We start from the raw sequence: 20,107 nt of genomic DNA on the forward strand, positions 1-20,107 counted from the left end.
AATGACATTTCCTTAATCCTTAACATGAGCTAATGACAGTTTTCCTATATCAGGTTTAATTGTTCATTTCCTCTGCTGAAGAAGCAAAAAGACATTTAATACATGTCTCTATTTCTAAATTGAAATATATTATTCAGAAAGCAGTCAAGAGAGAAGAAAGAGAACTTCTAGACACTTTTGGTTATAATTCTTGTGTGTGTAAGGGCAACATAAAGAAGGCAACACAGTCTTTTCCTTCAGGTCATTTATAATACAGCAGGGATACAGACACAAATCACATAAAAAGCCTTGTGAGCCTTTGATTTTTATAATAGAATTCTATGTGTTCATCTTAGTGGTTGTCCTCTGTGTGAACTACATAGTGCTTATGTAACCTTCCACTTGATTTTTTTCATAAATGTTCTAAGTTTGATCTTTGTAGCATAAAATTATTCTTTAAAAATTGTACCCTTCCCGTATCTATAAAAGATTTGAGGGCAGCTTTCATGAAAATACAGAGGAACAGCACAGTCAAAATTTGAAACAGTAAGATGAAAGCCGAATGAACGTGGAATTCTGGAGCAGGGTTAAACATTTCAGGAGTTAATTTTATTAGGAAGCTGCAACAAAGTGGTTATTATACTAGAGTACTTAAATTTTTCATTGAGTTTCCGAAATGTCAAAGTCAAAACAACCATTTACATAGCTGTCATTAAATAAAATGAAGTATATTTTTTCTTAGAGAGACACTTCTTCTCCCCACCCCACCACCTTAGGACTCAATCCATACAGGATTTAAACTCCACTGCAGAAACAAACTTTGAAGATATTGCTTTGTTAGGCAGTAACTTTTTCTTATGTTATTAGAGACAACCTTACCTGCTCTAAAAAAATCAATACGATGTCCAATAACATAAAGTCAAGGATTAAATGGAAATTTAGAGTCAATGTTTCATATTTGAATGAATGTATTCAAATTTTGTGTTTTATTTCAAGCAGAAAGAAAACAATTAGTAAGAGATTATATAGACCTAAGAGATGTTACAGACCTAAGAAGAACCTATGGTGAGTGGGGTCTTAGAGTGTGGGTATTACATCCTTATCATGACCTTAGAAGCCTCTTTCTGACTCAAAAAGACTGAGAGAAATTCTATGAAAAAAGGGTTTTCATCTAGAAGTAGAGTTACAGGAAATTTATTAAGAGGCTAATCTGGAGCTCAAAAAATTACAAACAAACATTAATATTTTAAAATCATACTTAAATTCATAATTAATTAAAAAGGTATTTTAGGCTGGGTGTGGTGGCTCAGGCCTGTAATCCCAGCACTTTGGGAGGCTGAGGCGGGTGGATCACAAGGTCAGGAGATCAAGACCATCCTGGCTAACATGGTGAAAACCCGTCTCTACTAAAAATGCAAAAAATTAGCCGGGCGTGGTGGCGGGCACCTGTAGTCCCCACTACTCAGGAGGCTGAGGCAGGAGAATGGCGTGAACCTGGGAGGCAGAGCTTGCAGTGAGCCGAGATGGCGCCACTGCACTCCAGCCTGGGCCACAGAGCGAGATTCCATTTCGAAAAAAAAAAAAAAATTATTTCAATTAAACTTTACGTGACTATTTAAAGGAAAAGTTGTAAGTAGTTGAGTTAGGTGACTAATTAAAAATCAATTTTTATTTGAAAATTTATTTGAGCTCTGTTAATAAAAGTTGCTTCAGTCAGTGATAGCTCCTAAATATTCAATTTTGTTTCAAAATTTGAAACAAACAAACAAAAAGAAGTCTATTACTTCTTTATGAGATTTAACTTGGGGACAACAGGTAACAGGTAAATAGGCCAGCTGTACTTATCTTTTGTAAAAAATATATATTTTTACTTATCTTTTTAAGAAATGTTAAGCATTCTTCCTAGGATAACAGGAATTAAGAGATATTTGTGATTCAAGGAAATAAAGAAGAAAAGTATGATCTAAGATAGAGAAATACTATTAACCCAGTTGACCTCAATGACATTCAGAGAACACTCCACTTAACAGCAGCAGAATACGCATTCTAACATTTACCAAGATAGACCATATTTTCTGAGCTATAAAATATCTCCATAAATTTAAAAGAATTAAAGTCATACAATCATAATGTCATTAAATTAGAAATCAGTAACAGAAAGATCTCTAAAATATCTCCCATTTAGAAACTAAATAACACACTTCTGAATAACTCATCATTCAAAGAAGAAATCAAAAAGGAAAGTAGAAAATACTTTGAACTGATTCAAAATGAAAGTATCACGTGTAAATATTATGGGATGCAACTAAAGCATTATTAACAGGAAAATGTGTAACACTAAACCCTTGTATTGGAAAAGAAGAAAGGTCTCAATCAATGACTCCGGCATCCTCATGAAGATAGTACAAAAAGAAGACTAAATTAAAATCAGTCTTTTACTGATAAAGATCAGTGGATACCAATGACATAAAAATAAAAATAAAAAAACCAGAGAGAAAATCAATTAAACAAAAAACTAGCTGTTTGAAATGATCAGTACAGTTGAGAAGCTTCTAGCCAAACTGATCAAAAGAAGACATAAATTATAAGTATCTTGAATGAAAGAGGTTCTATCACTATAGAAATTCAGATATTTTAAAACTATAAAAGAATATTATGGACTATTTTATGTAAATAAATTAGACAGTTTAGAAAAATAGACAAAATTTTAAATGACATACACAACCAAAAATTTACTAAAGTAGTTGCAAACTTAAATTGCACTTCATTAAAGAAAATAAATTTGTATTTAAAATCTTCTCACGAAGAAAATTCTATGTCCAGATGGCTTCACTGGTAAATTCAACAAAATATTTAAGAAAAAGAAATACCAAATATTAATGAATTCAGATATTTAGGGAGAAATCTTTAAAGAAAAGTGTTAAAGGGTCAGTCTGGTTTCTTCTTCCTGCTTATAACAAAACCGGAGAGGAGAAAAATAAATTGAATGAGGAATTAGTCATCAAAAATGAACTAGGACTTGATAATTTGGAAATTTCTCAGCTTATCTAGATTGCAAAAATCGGTAAAATTAAGACATTCACTGTCAGGAAATTGTGCTCTAGAAAAAAAGCTATGATGTGATTGGACAAACTTTTGCTAAAGATTTTATTTGCAGATAAAATGTCAGAGTAATTTAATCACAAAAAAAGGGCTCTTCGAAGTGCATGACTCTTAGATACCCTTACCCATCTCAACAAAAGCCAAAAGTGAAGATAGAATTATCCAGCAAATGTCAACGAAGAGGCTTTTTGTTTAACGGAATGAATCTCTGTGACACACAGGAGACCTACATGGTTCTTGAAAAGTTTGTACTAATAGAAACATGGTCAGCTTCAACTGAAAAGGACAGAGAGAGTACAGAATAAAAGAATGTCAGACCTCTCAAATTATGCAAGCAGGAAACAAGGTCTGATAAAACAATTCAGCTGCAAACGCATCCTTCATGAAAAAGGGCGAATGATTCCATGAATGGATTCTTGAGCCCAGAGGATAGAGAAATGAACTAAAGAGGATTATTCCCAGGTGTTAAAACTACGCTGTTTTCCCAGCCAGATTTCAGCACTTCTTAGGACTAATGACTCTTTTTGCCCTAGGATGGATTATGTCCAGGACCTCATTAACACCTAATTTAGATGATTGAGATGTTGAGATTTGGAACTTTTGAGCTGATGAGACTGTGAGCTTTTAATCTTGTGTTAATGCTGTAATGGATTGAGGCTTCTACCGGTGATGGATAGAGTGAATGCACTTTGCATGAGGGATGAATGTGAATCTCTGGGGCCAATGGGAAGATTGTGGTAAATAGAATAACGGCCCCTGAAGCTATTCAATTTCCAATACTTCTGCATGTGTTACTTTATATGGCAAAAGGGCCTTTGCAGAAGTGATTAAATTAAGGATCTTGAGGTGTGAAGTTTATTCTGGATTATCCAAGTAGGCCCAATGTAATCACAAGGATCTTTCTAGGAGGAAGACAGGAAGGTGAGAGAGATTTGAAGATGGTATGTGGCTGAATTTGAAGATAGAGAAAGGAACCACAAGCCAAAGAATGCAAGAGGTCTCTAGAAGCTGGAAAAGGCAAGGAAACAGTCCGCCCTCAAGCTCCAGTCCTGACACCTTGAGTTTAGCCTAGTGAGACTTCTGACCTCCAGAACTAGAAGACAGAAGTGGTATTTTAAGGCACTAAAACAAAGAATTAGAAGTGTTGTTTTAAGCCCATAAATTTGTGGTAATCTATTTCAGTAGTCATAGGCAATGCATATACAAGCACACAAAGTAAAATTTTTCTGTGGTTATTTTCCATATTTTTCAATTATTTTCTGCCTTCTAAAGACATTTAAGACATAAAATGAATATATATTAGTTTAGGAATAAAATTTAAAATGTAGAAATGCTATATAAAAGAAGAAAAAATTTTAATTGGGCTAAAGCGAACCCAGTATGTCATCCTATTACATCAGCTTCTTCATCTTTGGATGAAGAGGTTGATGACTGTTTCTTCTAATGTGAAAATAGCTCCAAATTGCTAAATTGTTCAGAATTTGACAAGATGAGGGAGGAAAGAAAAAGGAAATCTTGAAAATACTTACTGTTTCCCTGTTCAATGGATAATACGTGGCTTCCTGATTGGGAGATTTTTCCTCTTGCTTTAATCTGAAGACAGAGGGAAATATATTCATTATTATTTAAAAGAATACATTTTAACCTAACTTTAAAACATTCATGACATATGGGTGAATCATAACCTTATTACCCCAACCTAGAAGTCATTTTGATCACTAAACTTCCTTTTCAATATCTTCATATATGTGTCTTTACATACTTTAAATAAAAATATATAATTTTATGATGTTTTACTATTTTATCTAATATTTATCACTCCTAATATATTATATGTAAATATGTAAACAAAATTTATGTATTTTTTCAACAAACATTTCAAACATCTACCTTATGCAAAGCAATATATAGTGAAGGCAGATATTAACTATGCATAACTATTCTCTACTATTGCCCCTATTTTTTAAAAAAACTAAATGTATGCGCATTCTCTATATGCCAGGAACTGAACTAAGTAATTTACTGTTAATTTAATTGTTTAATTTACACTATAATTCTATGAAGTAGGTATTAATATTATTTCCAGGACTAAAGTGAGATGACTGACATTTGCCTTTCCAGATGAAATTAGGTAAATTATCCAAGGTCATATATCTAGGAAGCAATAAATCTAGGAAATTCAAATGTATTGTTAATTTTTCTAATTTTTTTATGGAATTAAGAAAATGTTATTGATAGTTAATGCTCTTATGCAGAATTCCCTATATTTAACTTTTTCTTCTTAAAATGACTTATTTGATTAACTATTAGCCTTGGATATTTTAAATTTGGGGGCATTCATGGGAATATTGGCCTCAAAAGTATCACTCCAATTTATAATCTGCCTGTTAATGTACCTTTTCCTTGCAATCACACCAGTCATGAACTTTGTAAAATAATTACAATTGAATATTTTTCCAGAAGATTGTTTATAAGTTTTATTTCCTTTTGAAGTAGTTCATGGCTCTTAGCCTTTGCTTATTTATCTACTGAGTTCTAAGAAAAAATTTTCTCTTTGACTAAAAACATTTTATCCTAGGCTGTTTCCTCTCTTGCTCAACAAATTGCCATTGGAACTCTGCAAGGAAAAATTCTAAAAGTTTCAGTGGTGACCAGAGCGTAAATGAGAAATTAAAGCATTAATATTTGTTAGGAAGTCACTTCTCTTTGAGCATAAAAACAACAAAAAATATATTATTGTTATCTTGTAAATGGCATTACTTAGACAGGAACCCAGCAATTTTGGAGTCTATACAATTAGAAAGAGCTACAGTGGCTCTTATTCTTACCAAATAGTAGAAGGTTAATTCTTTTTCATCCTTGACAATCTGTTTATTCAGGATATAGTGTACTTGAATCTCCTGGGTTTGTCCACAGGTCAAAGTACCAATAGTAGGTTTGAGGTGAATATAACTCTTGCTTGGGGAAAAAAAATGCTTTGCGGTATGAGATGCTTGCTTATGAAATTCAGCAAGCCACCAGTTATCAAAAGAACTGTTACTCTCTTTGTATTTGACCTAATGGAAGAATAAATAAGCTGTTTTATATATATCTATTATATATATGATTGCAAAAATACATAAAACTATGTATATTATATGTATTTATTTTTATGTATATACATAAAGCAATATAATAAAGCCACATAAGAAGGCTGCTTTCTTAAATATAGCATAATCTATAAACTGCTTCCCCTTGAGATCATTTAAGCTTATGCTGTACTGATTTAGTAGATGGTATTCATTCATAAACAAGGTCAATTACTTTTTCTTAACACGCTATGGCTGCAAATTGCATAAGAACATTTGAATATTCAACACAGAACAAAAATAGTAGTATGCCAAAGAAACCAAGCAAGATCTTACTTGTATTAGAATCATAAAAATATTCAATTTTTCAAAGGAATATCAAGATGATCTATTCAATGTCTCTTGAACCTGAATCATATTGTCAACAGAGTTTACCTACAAGTAAAAGATTTCTGGCAGACTTTTCCGTTTTTATAATTTAGGTCTCCATGTTGTTTAATTTACATTTTACTCTTTATCACTTTTTTTTTTTTTAACCCCGAGAGTTCACGTGCTTCTCAAATATCTTTAAATTATCCTGGCCACAATAATCTCTATCTTTTTGGTCCCAGATGCCCCTTTCCACTTACTGAAATTGTGAGAAAAGGTGATACATAGTTGGTGGTGTCCATGGAAATGTTCACCAAGCCACGCTCATCAGTAGTTGCACTGAAATAGTATCTAGTATTCACATGAACATCTACAGTTTTGTTGGTGATCGGCTGATGGTTTTCATTGACTAGAAGAACCTAGAGATGTAAAAGTCATAGTTGGTTAAAGTGTCATATGGCAATAACATCTTCCACTCTGTCATGTTTACCTCCAGGTCCCTCCCTGTCATTTACTGAAGATCTTAGAATCTGAAAATGAGACTTGTTTTCTGAACTCTAAACTATGATTTTTCTTTTTAATACTTCTTTTTAAAAATTAGTTTGAAAGCTAAATGGCAGTTTATTTTCCATGATTATTCTAAATTCACAAATCATAATTACATACATTTCCTGGGTACAATGTGATGTCTCTATATATGTATACAACGTGGAATGATTAAATATACTAACATATATATCACCTCACCACCTTTTCAGATGAGACATTTGTAATTTATTTATTATTTTGAAATGTACAATATGTTATTACTGACTATAATCATCCTGTTATGCAACAGATCTCAAAATCTTGAATAGTTCTATTTGGATATCTCATGGGCACTCAAATTGAGAATATCAAAAAGTGGGATCATTACACTACCTTCCCAAACTTTCTCCACCCCCAGTGTTCTCTCTTTCAGTATATGGTTCTTCCATCTATCAGATAACTGATGCAGGAATACTGAGGAGTGGGGTTTTTTTTAATGAGTCATTTTCTCGCTTTCAGTGCTTATCTCAAACTTATTGTCAAGTGCTATCTCCTCTCCCCATCTCCCATCAAATATATATTGATTCTATCTGCTTCTCTCCAAATCTGCTGCTACCATTCTAGTTAAAACCACAATATTTTTCCCATCTGGTTTCCAGTAGCTTCCTATTTAATCTTCTGCATTTCCTTGCTGCTTCATTCTTGTCTAAACCATTCTATACAGCCTGAGCTAACCTGATCATGTTACTCTCTTTCTTAAAACTTCTTTCTTCACTTCTCAATCCAAAATTCTTACCATATCTCAAAAGACCTTAATAGCTGTTCTTGCTTGCCTGCAATTATTCAGTCAATTTGGTCATGTCTTTAACCTAAGCTGTCATCACACTGGCTGCTTTTTAGTGCTTTGCTCTCGAAAAACTGTTTCATACCTAGAGCCTTAGACAGTCTCCCTTTTATCTTACATTTCTGACCATGTCATACTCACCCTTCAAGTCATCAGTTTTTCTCATGATCTTCTCTCTACCTGAAATGGCCATATGAAACTATATCTATATATTTATTAACTTCTTGATAATTTAATATGAAATACTAGGATAAATGAAGAAAATCTAAAATTCAAGTATAAAATATCAGATATAAAATTCAAAATATAGCTTGAAATGTTTGCCCATGAACTGTTAGTTCAAAAACTAGTTACTACAAAAGATAATTTAAAATACCTAGAAATCTTGCATCTCTTATATGAAAGAAAATGGATAGTTTACTAAATTATTGGCTCTACAATTTACCAATATTGATATCTATATGAAACTTTGAAATGGAAAACAACTTTAAAAACTACCAGTAATAAAAAATTCAATCATCTAGGTGAAAGAGTATGTTTGAATTCTTCCCATAAAAATTATGTTACAAAATCATTGTTTATAAAGAGACAATCAAAGAGTATGCAGCTGAACTACATAAATGTATTACAGAGGTGTGTTAGGAAGTTAATAAAACATGCTTTATTTTTCTGGATTTTGTGATTATATTTGCTTTTTAAATTATAATCTGCTGTACTTTTTTCCTATTTGAAATATTACTTTTTAAAATAAATTTTGATTTTGTGATTTAAAACTTCATTCTCTTAAAAACCTCATGCCCCAAATTGTGATTATGTTTAAAAAAAATTTTTTTTTTTACCTGTCCATACCAGGGGAGTCCACTTCTGTAATGTGAATCTACTTTAGTAAATCTCAGTATGCTTAAGGTATTTGTGATTTCACATGATCCATGCCCAGTTAATTCCAATCCTGAAAAAAAATGAAGTTGAACCATTCTATGTATTAAAAACTCACCTCCTACTTCCTCCCCAGCCTCACTTCATCATAACAAAATGCCATCCACATTCTGTTTTCTTTATTCTTGCCAGAGTTTCCCACACTTACAAGCTATTTGATCAGCAACTTGACGCTTCACCTTCACATGAAACATTATTGGTATCCACCATCCCTCATTCCTCTGGTTTTCTACCTATGTTCTATATTTTCTCATCTCCTCTATGATCTTGCTCCATCTTTGTTTTTTCCTCTCTCACATCCCTGCTCTCCCTCCACAACTTTCTGTACATGGTTAGATTCTTCATAATCACACTGGCCAAAATATGCTTGAATTTCTAATACAAACTTTATTTCCAGAAAGACATGTCGTTTCCCTGCATGAGCTATCCAAAGGATAGTGAACACCTGGTGCTTTTCCATTCAATGATGTGTACTCTGTATCTTGTTCTTATCAAAAACACAGTGCTATCAAAGTCTTAAAAGATTCCTTACTTGCCCTCCATATAGAATTCTCATCTCTGACTGCATTGTACATGAACTCTCGGTAGTACTCCACACTAAGTACCACTGAAACTCTCCCTGCTTGTAAAAAATTATCCTCTTTGACGAGTTGATGGGTGCTGACAAGTTGATGAGTGCAGCACACCAACACGGCACAAGTATACATATGTAACAAACCTGCACGTTATGCACATGTACCCTAGAACTTAAAGTATAATAATAATTAAAAAAATAAAATAAAATAAAATAAAAATTCTCCTCTTTGTTTTTCCTCAGCTCTCTGACTTCTTATTTAATTATGCTGATTTATTTGTTACTCTCTGCTAAATGCAGTTGTTTCTGTCCTTGGACACCTCTTTGTTCTGTCTCTATCCTAAATTTAGCAGTGCTAAAAGAGCTCCTTTCAGAGCATTTGCACTCACTCTTAAGAGGACATAGACACAATGAGAATGGATTTAGATTTACATCTCTGGTCCTAATTTAACTCTGGCTCTCTTTTAAAATTATCAGCTAAATACATTCACTTCCGTTTTGATATTCCAAGTTATGGTTAATTATCTTTAACACATCTCATCACAACAGTTCTTTTTCATTGACTCATTATCTTGGTTAATGGCATTTCCATCTCCCACACCCCAAATTTGGAATCTTTGGGGTCATCTTTGATTAATCTTCTGACTTACCACATTTTTTCATCTACCCTATGCTCTTCAGTTCTGCTAGACTTATCTTTTAAGAACATCAATTTATTTAGATTATTCTTCTCAAATATATTGAAAGATATTCCAGCTTTTCAGAATAAATCTAAGCTCTTTAGTGTATGATTTACTTTTCTCAGCCTCCATTTTCAGATTCTTCTGAGATCAAACACAGTTTTTGATGCTCATCACGTTTTCCCTTTTCATCATTAATCTTTCAAAGTATTACCTACCCTATATAAATCAGTTGAAATGCTATTTTAGCCATAAGGTTTTCTTTGGGATCTAGAAGGTATGCTAGAATTAATTACCTCTCTTCATACTCACTTGGCCCTCGTTTTTGTATTTCTTGTACAAATTTTATTATGGCTATGTGCACAGACACACCTAATTTCTGTTTTTAGATGCCTAATTCCTTGAGGGCAGGGACCATGTTATTTTCATAATCTCCAGAAACTATAAAGTGTTTTACATGGAATGGAAGTTTGATAAATATGTATCACATTAATAAATACTTAAAAATAATACAAACCAGTTCCCTTCTCTTTGACCTTGGCTTCCACGTGTATTGTCATGTCATACCCTTTTCGTCTCAGCTGAAATATTTTAGTTTTTACGAGTTGTGTGAAACATCCTTCAGTGTCTGTCTGAAGAGAAAGAAAGAGAATTCTCAGATCTTCCAATATGCTACTTAAAAAGTCTGCTGTCAATTTATGAGGACTTTTTTATTGGCCATAAAAATATATGTAACAAATGTTCTGACCATCCTTTTGGTGCTTGTCTTTTCCCAAGCCCAAGAATGACATAAAGTTTCTTCATTCATCATTGATTTATTCATTATCAACCTTTGGTTTCTCCCCTCTTTTCTGAAAACGGATTCAATTTCTGCCATATGAAACTTTCTAGCGTTTTCCAAACGTGCCATGATATTTTGTAATTCTATCTCTTTGCATATGTTGTTCCTCAAATGATAATTTTCTTTCTCCCATTCTTACCTTAGCCAAAAACTTAACTCAGACATAACCTATTCTGAGAAGGCTTTCATAACCACCATTACCTAAATATTGACTAAGGATTGCTATGTGTTTTGTTGTTGTTGTTGTTGGTTTTTTTTTTTTTTTTTTTTTGAGACGGAGTCTCACTCTGTTACCCAGGCTAGAGTGCAGTGGCCATGATCACGGCTCACTGCAGCCTCAACATCCTGGACTCAAGAGATCCTCCTACCTCAGCCTCCCAAGTAGTTGGGATGACAGGTATGTGCCACCACACTGGTAGTTTTTTAATTTTTTTATAGAGGCGGGGGTCTCACTATATTGCACATGTTGCTCTCAAACTCCCGGGCTCAAGCGATTTTCTCACATCAGCCTCTTAAAGTGCTGGGATTGCAGGGGTAAGCCACTGCACCCAGCCAGGATTGTTATGTTCTTAACTGTATATTCTCAATATCTAGGATATTAATAGGAATATATACATTTTTTAAATAGATGAATCCTCGCCATAACCAAGTTCTCAAACTAAATGTTGGGGTACATGTTTTAATAAAGATTTGTTTTCATTTTAAATTTATTTATATGAAAATCTTCATTGCATAATAAAATTGAATCGTATTTATTTTTATATAGATGTCATGACTCACTTGAAAATAGAAGTTAATACTAGTCTCCCTGATACATTACAGATTTGGGCAGCTAGATTCTTCTTATGGTATCTTGCTTATCAGTGTCTGCCTTGGTGTTCATTATTATATTTGTTATTCTGGCCTCTCATTCATTTGCTCTCTGCAGCTTTGATAACTTTCTTTTCCATAACCTTGAGGTAAGAGGTGGGACTCAACTTTGGAAGCAGGTCTCAGACACTGGACCAAAGAGGGAACTTACTAAAACAGAGATGCAGGGGAGGCTGCTTTCCATAAGACACGCCTACCAGTGTGCCACGTCAGTTTACCGTTGCCATGGCAACACCCAGAGTTAATGCCCTTTTCCATGGCAATGGCCTGACAGCTCAGAAGTTACCACCTTTCTCCTGGAAATCTCTGCGTAATCTGCCTCTTAATTTCCATGTAACTAAAAATGGGTGTACATATGACTAGAGTACTCCTTGGAGCTGCTACTGTGGGCACACTGCTTATAGTACCTCTGCTGCTGCTGTACACTGCTGCTTCAGTCAACGTTGTTGTCTCTAACACCTCTGGCTTGCCCGTGAATTCTTTCCCGGGTGAAGAAAAGAACTTTCTTGGGCTAAACCCCCATGTGGGGGCTTACCTGCCCTGCATCACCCCTACAGCATCTGCTCATACTGCCACATCCTGGACTGTTTGCATACTCTGCCTCTGGAATCAGTAATTTTTGCCTTTTATTTTTTAATATATCACATTCTACTTTCAGCTGTTTCCCTTAATTATTCTTATTCCACTTCTTCCTTGACATGTTTTGGGCTTCTAATCCATTGTCCTTCGAAGTCTTCCTTTCTTCAGCCTTGTACTTGTTTAACATTCTTCCAGCGCAGTTGACTTTCCATGCCATGCCATTTGATTCTCCCACTAGCCAAATTCTTAACACCTGCCACACACATTTTTCTGTTTTCTGTTTGATAAAAGCCAACTTTGGATCCTTCCATGTCCTTTTATGCCCTTATATCTGGCATTTTGATTGCTGTTGGAAGGAAATTACCAAACTAACCAAATAAATACCACTAGACACCCATGAACTCAACCCTCAAGTGAGCCCTTAACACTGCCAGACCTTCTTACAATTTTTCCCCCACTCCACCATTTTGCTTGATGGGTATTTCAAACATTATTCTCTGTTGTATTGTATTCATTATTGTAATCCATGAGAAGAGAAAACCTTGGTTTTAGTGTCCTGAGGAGAGTGATTTCCACGTACCTGTTGACTGAATTCTTCGCAGATACTTCGTGAATGTGTGTTGTGGCAGCCGAAACAGAATAATGAATGTTTTCTGCATACACTAAGTGTCACCATACCAGGGACAGGCTCTCCATATGTGTACCTGTAACAATAAGGTGGCCATGCAAAAAGCTACTTGATATAAATAATACTGATGTTTCTTCAACTGATTTGATCCATTCATACATCCACCTTAAGCAATTGTATTACCTTCCATATTATTTGCATTTTATAAACACTTATTCTGAGAGACTGCATCTTAATTGTCCATAACTCTAAGAAAAAGTACTGGAAGAATCTTTTTGAAACAACTCCAAATGGAAAATTACCGATTTAGTTTTTCTCAGAGCTTTCTTCCCTCTTAGCTGCAGTTTTAGTGTAAGATGGTCCTATTTCCCTCTTTCTCAGCTGTCAGATTATCTAGGTCATGATTCCAGCTTTGACAACACCTCCTACATTGTTTTAGGGCAACATATTAAGACTATGTAGAGAGTGTATTTCTGCGTTATCCTTGATTTATAAGCACTTTAAGAAAATAAATGAGAAGTTAGATGGAAAATAGTAGCTATAAAACAAAAATGTTATACATAATGACTCAGTTTGATTCTGCCTAATATGATAGAAGGATATGACACAAAGACATAACTAATTTGTGGTCTCTCAAAAAAGTATTTTGTGGACCACCAACATTGAAATGATCTGGGATACATGTTAACATGCAGATTTCTGAGACTTTCCTCAGATGTATGATTGGAATCTTTGGACATGGGGCCAGAGAATCTGCGTTTTAAGTAAGCACACTCCTCACCCCTTAGATTCTGATGAACACTGATGTTTGAAACCTATTGCTTTAACCCAAATGATGGGGGAGATAAGGTGTAGGGTCAGTTCCCCAAGCTTCTTCTTTTTATAGTTCTTTTTCCCCCTGAATTCCTTTAAGTGCTGATAAAGTCATAAATCATCTACTAAATTTCAATTACTTTTGGAATCTTCAAATCTGGATCAAAAGGCTTTCCCTCTGATGAAAAATTTAAAGCACTGAGTCTAGTGAGAAGGATGAAAACATGTTGCTCATGCTGCTCGCAAAAGCAAGAGGGGACATACACTCATCTCGTGTGTGTGGAGGATGCCGTAGTGCACTAAAAGGCACTAAAAGGCAATCGAAGGAAGAAATAACTACAATATGGATTTTTAATTCTGTCATGTGCATCCAAGACTTGAGCCTAGCTTCCTCCCAACTATTTCCCGTGTCTTTCCATAGTTTAATTAGAAGCAGTGAAGAAAAGGGAGGTAATTGGACACAGAAGGCATGAGCATGAGATCCTTAGTTGGATGGCCTAGATTCAGTTGAGCACTGAGTCTAGGATACATAAATGCTTCATAAAGCTAGATTGCTATTTAAATTGCAGAACCAATATAGAATAGTGGTGAAGAGTTTGGGGTCTGGTTCCAGACCATTGGATTTAAATTCCAGTCTACCATTTACTATCTGCAGTAATGTGAGCAAATTTCTTATTCTCTAAAAGTTATAGTTTCCCCATTGTAAATTGAGGATAATAATCCTCCCCATCTCACAGGATTACTTACAGAATAAAAATGTTAGTAAGCACAAGGCACTTAGAACATTGTCTGGCACGTTTCAAATGTCCAGTAAATGATTTTACAATTAGCAGATGTGTCATCTGCTGCCGTCCCTACTCCCTACTATGAGGCAAGCTACAAAGAGAGTTATTCCTCTCCTAATTAAAATACTTCCAAGTTTAGTAACTGTTATTTACAATACCTCCCCTCAGATACAGTATGCAAATAGAAATGAGACAGAAAAAAAAATGCAACTCACAAGGCACAGGTGGTTACCACAAATTCTTCATCTAGAAAACCAATAACCTTGGGCATTTTTACTTGGACCTCAAATTTAGGCAAAACTGTTTTAATAAAAAAGAAAAAAAAAAGGTGAGAGTGGGCCAGAGATCTTGCAAGTATTAGCAGTAGATGCTATGACAGAACCTTTAACACGTGATCACATGAAACGACTTCAGCTACAATAGGGACAGTACTGAGAAGGAGAAGTCATTCATTACCATGAGCGGTCTGTGCTACGTTCACTTGGTTAACCTGATAGTACATTTCGTAGCCTCTCTTTCTCTGAATTTGTGCAAGATTTCCCAGATAGAGGGAAGGCAGCATGATTAGTCCCTGAAGATCATCACAGTTAATGTGGTAAAGCGGGACCAATAGGTTGCAATGTGTTCTTATTCTTTCCCTCCCTATGCCGAGCTCTTCTTCCCAAATGCTAGCCCTGCTGACTAACAGAGGTCTCAGGCCTACCATCTGACACTTGGCTACAAGCCTACTAAAGTGGTAGCTACGTGGAGTGCAGAGGTAATCTTCCATAGATTCTTCTGTCAGCTCCTCTGCATGGTTGGTGCACTTGGGCAGCTGAGGGTTCCTGGCTTCCCAGACCTTTGCAAGCTCACATTTATACACCCCTAATCATGCTTCAGAACTGGCTAGTAATTTTCTGTCATCTGTCAACTCCTCCTGATGGCCTCTTACTTTTCTAGCTTCTCTCACAGTTTTGTAAGGTGTTATTCCTATAATACAATCCTATTCTGTGATTTTGATGGCAGTTCTGATGAATTTTGGGAACCACGTTTTGTGATAGGACTTCTCAGTCATGGCATAAAATATTTAATTTACATTACAAAATTCACGTAACTGATAACTAATAAGATGGCTTCAATGTCTGACTTAGTAATCAACTATGGTTGAGTACTGACTAAATCAAGTGTGTTAAAGTTTAGTTGATTACTATACTTAGTTGAACTATAGTTTAGTTGATTACTAAATTATATGGTTTAGGAATCGTAGTTGATTAGAGTAGTGTAGGTGTAGGTTATAGACAACCATACAATAACCCCAGGAAATACTTTCAGTTATAAAATATAAAAAACAGATATATAGTGTATGTAGCTGACACAAAGTATTGGTTAACAAGTTATGTTTGAGTATCAGTTCAAATCTTTCTTACCCCTTAATGACTCTGTGAATTTTTTTTTTTTTTTTTTTTTTTTGAGACGGAGTCTCGCTCTGTCGCCCAGGCTGGAGTGCAGTGGCCGGATCTCAGCTCACTGCAAGCTCCGCCTCCCGGGTTCCCGCCATTCTCCTGCCTCAGGTTCCCGCGTAGCTGGGACTACAGGCGCCCGCCACCTTGCCCGGCTAGTTTTTTGTATTTTTTTAGTAGAGACGAGGTTTCACCGTGTTAGCCAGGCTGGTCTCGATCGGCTGATCTCGTGATCCGCCTGTCTCGGCCTCCCAAAGTGCTGGGATTACAGGCTTGAGCCACCGCGCCAGGCCATGAGTCTGTGATTTTTTTAAGTTACTGACTTTTCCAGTACTGATACGCTCATTTGCAAAATGGGAATAATAATAGTATCTGCCCCAGAGGGGCATTGTGAGAATTAAATGAGGTAGTGCATAAAAAGCACTTAGCAAATATATGGGTAAATTTAAAAGCTTGCTAATTTTCAACTATTGTATGCTAGACCTTTGATTCTTACCTATAGGTGAAAACTATCTAATCTTAAATACTCTGATGTTATAAATGCCTTACACATGGAGCATTCTTACCATATTCATTCACCTCAAATGAGCGCTCTATTTTCTTCCCTGACTCTTTCTGCAGCGCGATCTTGTAGGAACCCAGAATGGGCTCCACTGATAGCGGGAAAGAGAGTTGGTTGAGTCCTCCTTGCAATTTGAGACCTTGCCTTTGGAAAATTCGGTTCTTCATGGGGTCCTATAGGTGAAAATATTATGAGTTCATAGAAACAATTGAAATATATAACTTTGAGTAGAAGGGCAGCTTAGCAGGTAAGAACGACATAGGCAGCTGTATCACAGATGGTTGGTAAATTGGCCCAAAGGTATTAACGAAGTTTTATAGGAATTCCAGCCTGAGATAAGGGCAAAAAGTTTGCTAGCTATGAGATATTACAGATAACATTTCATACTGATGACTCTTTTTGGTATTATGTATGTTTATTTTGGTCAGAAATATTGGACGAGTCATCTCAAGAAATGTTCCTGCATTTACATCTTATCCACTTAGAATTTAAGGTGGACAGAAAAACAGTATTTGTTTAGCTTTGGTGAAATGATGAGGGAAGGGACAGATGCAATTTAATGTAACTTGTAGAGAGTCCTCATTCCAGTTGTAATGTACAATATACCACTTACCTCAATATAAACCACTGGAAACTGGAAAGAAAAAAAGATAGTATGAGCACGTGGTAGAATATAGAAGGAGAAAACCAAGACACCAGCACTGACAGAGTATATGGGCCAGAGGAGGTGAGTCTGTATATTCCAAATGAGGAAATACCCCATTTGGTTCACAGCACTTTATATGTTTAGCTTGGGACATACATCTTTCAAGAAGTCATGACTTCCCTATTGTTAAAAAACATACAATTGAGGAAACCTATTTAGATAAAAAGGTCCGAATAATAAGCTTATTATTATTTCACAGATGATATTTAAGAGGGAAATCAAATTCACACATTTATTTAATGAAAGTAACTAGAATCTTTAAAAGGACAACTTCAACTGCATACTGAATTCATTTTAAGAATGCGGTTTATCGAGTGCCTTGATTCTGACCTCCCTTATTCTTCTAGCAGAGATATCCTTATGAGATCTTCCTGTGGTGGGTTTAAAATACCTCTTTAATTGGTCTTAAATTTCCTAAAAGAATAGGCCTTATATTTTCCCTCAACCGTCACCCGTCGTTACGAGACTCACCATTTCATCCAAAGGGTGGAAATTGATATCCATAGAGACAACACGGAATTTCACTGAAACAGAGGTATTTTCCTGTGAAATCTCCCAGTGGAGCCTGGGGTAGTAACAGCATGCCTGAATTCCCAGGATTGCAGAATAAAGTAATAAAGAAGCTCCTCCCCTCTCCCAAAGTTCCCCTTGCTCATTTGATTCCTCATACCTGTTTGTCCTGGTTTGTATATGGATTTGTCTGTCTGGACAAAGACTAGGTTCTCTGCTGTAGTTACATGTATTGATTTGCTCTTTGTGAAATGCAGAGTCGCCCCTTTTACCTCCACAGCAATGACCACCCAGGAAGATGGTAATTCTGGAATCTGTAAAACAGAAGTGAGCTGAAGAATCTGCCCAGACTTATTTCTGAATTTCTCAGCCATTAGGAGTTTCTGTCTTCCTGGTTGGTCCCTGAGAATTAGTAAGGGACAAAGTCAAGGATTATGCTCCTTGTTTTAAAAGTAGATTATTATGATGTTGTAACATGACAGTAACATGATTGAAGGAGAAAATATTACAATAAGGTAAGCTAATTCTTTCAAGTCAGTTATGACTGAAATGGGATGCTTAACATTTTCACAGCAAAATGGTGATATTAATAATTATTAATTTTATTTTTCAAAGGTCAACAACATTATATATTATACGGCCAGGCACAATGGCTCATGCCTATAGTCCTGGCACTTCGGGAGGCCAAGGTGGGCAGATTGCTTGAGCGCAGGAGTTCAAGACCCACTATAGTATCAGCTACTCAGGAGGCTGAGGTGGGAGGATCAACTGAACCTGGGAGGCCAAAGTTGCAGTGAGCCTTGATGGCACCACTGCACTCCAGCCTGGGTGCCAGAAAGAGACCCTGTCTCAAAAAAAATTTTATGTTATTATTTGTGGTAGTCATGTATGATTAAACAATTAATACCTTAAGTAGTAAAAGATTAAAAGGATAATACATCCACTATCAACCATTGGTGAGATCTTATATAAGTTATTTGACTTTATAAATCTCAGTGTTTCTATCTGTAATGGCATGAATATTATTTACCTCAGAAATTTAAGATCAGATTAAATCCTTTCTATAACTACTGTTAAATTTTATGCATGACACTTGTTTGTAAATATCATGTGAGCATATTCAGTAGAACTTCCATTCTTAAAATCTAAATTGAGGCCGGGCACTGTGGCTCATGACTGTAATCCCAGCATTTTGGGAGGCCAAGGTAGGTGGATCACAAGGTCAGGAGATCGAGACCATCCTGGCTAACATGGTGAAATCCCATCTCTACTAAAAATACAAAAATTAGCTGGCCATGGTGGCGGGTGCCTGTAGTCCCAGCTACTTGGGAGGCTGAGGCAGGAAAATGGCATGAACCCGGGAGGTGGAGTGCAGTGAGCCGAGACCATGCCACTGCACTCTAGCCTGGATGACAGAGCGAGACTCTGTCTCAAAAAAAAAAAGAAAATGTAAATTGAGATTCACTCTGTATTTCTCATTTTTCTTTCATTATGCATTTTTATTTTCAAAGGATCAGAACCAAAGGTATCAGCTAATATAATATGCTCTTTCTCTTTCCAGCTCCCTTATTTCAAGGAGCAGTACTGACCGTGAAGGAACTGCAGTAGAAATAGTTCCTCTTCGTCACCAGGTCTGTGAAGAGGGGACTGTTCTGCATTTCGTACCTCAGAGTTACTTTCAGTGCCACCGTCTCATTCAGGTGATTAAGGATGACACAGGCCTTTTCAGGAACTCCAGTGTAGAGGTGCGATGGGACCAGCACTAGGTACTGCCTGTGGAGGGGAGAAGTCCAGATTAACTATGGAAGGGTCAAAAAGACATCATTATTATGGGCATTTTCTAAGTAATTTTTGCTTTTGTCACCAATCATAGAACAGAGACAGATTTCAGCAGGAGTGTATTCTCCAAAGGCTAACCCAAAAGATCTGAGGAACTGAGAAAACCTCAAATTAAACCCCAGATATGCTTCTCTTCTGTTGTGGAAATACTCACCCACATAATATTAGAAAACCTGTCAATAGCCATGGGTAAGCAATCCATGAGTTGTTATGTATTTTGGATAAAAATTTCAAAATTTCAAAATGTGAATCAACCAACAAATCATCATTGAAAGCATTAAGGACCTCTCTGCATGTGATCTTGGGTTTTGCATGAATGTTACTACAAATCTCTTTGTTCCAGGAAACTAGGAAAGATATAACATTTAATACCTGGGGAGAAACTGAATTGCTTTGCACTACGACCATGGGAGCAAAAATATCTTTTCTTTCTTTAGCTCTTTGGTGATGGAGAC

At 35.7% G+C, this 20,107-nt stretch overlaps 1 protein-coding gene and 1 long non-coding RNA gene across 2 annotated transcripts in view; one reads left to right on the forward strand and one right to left on the reverse strand.

The window, feature by feature from the left end:
* The window catches only part of LOC126931416 (uncharacterized), a 59,068-nt gene extending 54,781 nt beyond the window's left edge, over positions 1–4,287 (forward strand). Inside the window, exons 7-8 of the long non-coding RNA XR_007717853.1 lie at positions 976–1,044; positions 3,988–4,287. This is a non-coding gene — a long non-coding RNA (uncharacterized LOC126931416). The remainder of the gene's footprint in view (positions 1–975; positions 1,045–3,987) is intronic.
* LOC126931415 (pregnancy zone protein-like) overlaps positions 1–20,107 on the reverse strand; it is a 50,640-nt gene that overhangs the window by 29,523 nt on the left and 1,010 nt on the right. Inside the window, exons 2-13 of the mRNA XM_050749600.1 lie at positions 19,403–19,586; positions 17,974–18,127; positions 17,775–17,827; positions 17,211–17,231; positions 16,602–16,770; positions 14,812–14,896; positions 12,951–13,074; positions 10,598–10,712; positions 8,730–8,839; positions 6,779–6,937; positions 5,910–6,137; positions 4,611–4,674 (exon numbers count right to left, since the gene is read on the reverse strand). Coding sequence (XP_050605557.1) covers positions 4,611–4,674; positions 5,910–6,137; positions 6,779–6,937; positions 8,730–8,839; positions 10,598–10,712; positions 12,951–13,074; positions 14,812–14,896; positions 16,602–16,770; positions 17,211–17,231; positions 17,775–17,827; positions 17,974–18,127; positions 19,403–19,586 — 1,466 coding nt within the window. The remainder of the gene's footprint in view (positions 1–4,610; positions 4,675–5,909; positions 6,138–6,778; positions 6,938–8,729; positions 8,840–10,597; positions 10,713–12,950; positions 13,075–14,811; positions 14,897–16,601; positions 16,771–17,210; positions 17,232–17,774; positions 17,828–17,973; positions 18,128–19,402; positions 19,587–20,107) is intronic.

This window comes from Macaca thibetana, chromosome 11 (genome assembly GCF_024542745.1).
Source record: "Macaca thibetana thibetana isolate TM-01 chromosome 11, ASM2454274v1, whole genome shotgun sequence".
In the NCBI taxonomy this organism is placed as follows: Eukaryota; Metazoa; Chordata; class Mammalia; order Primates; family Cercopithecidae; genus Macaca; species Macaca thibetana.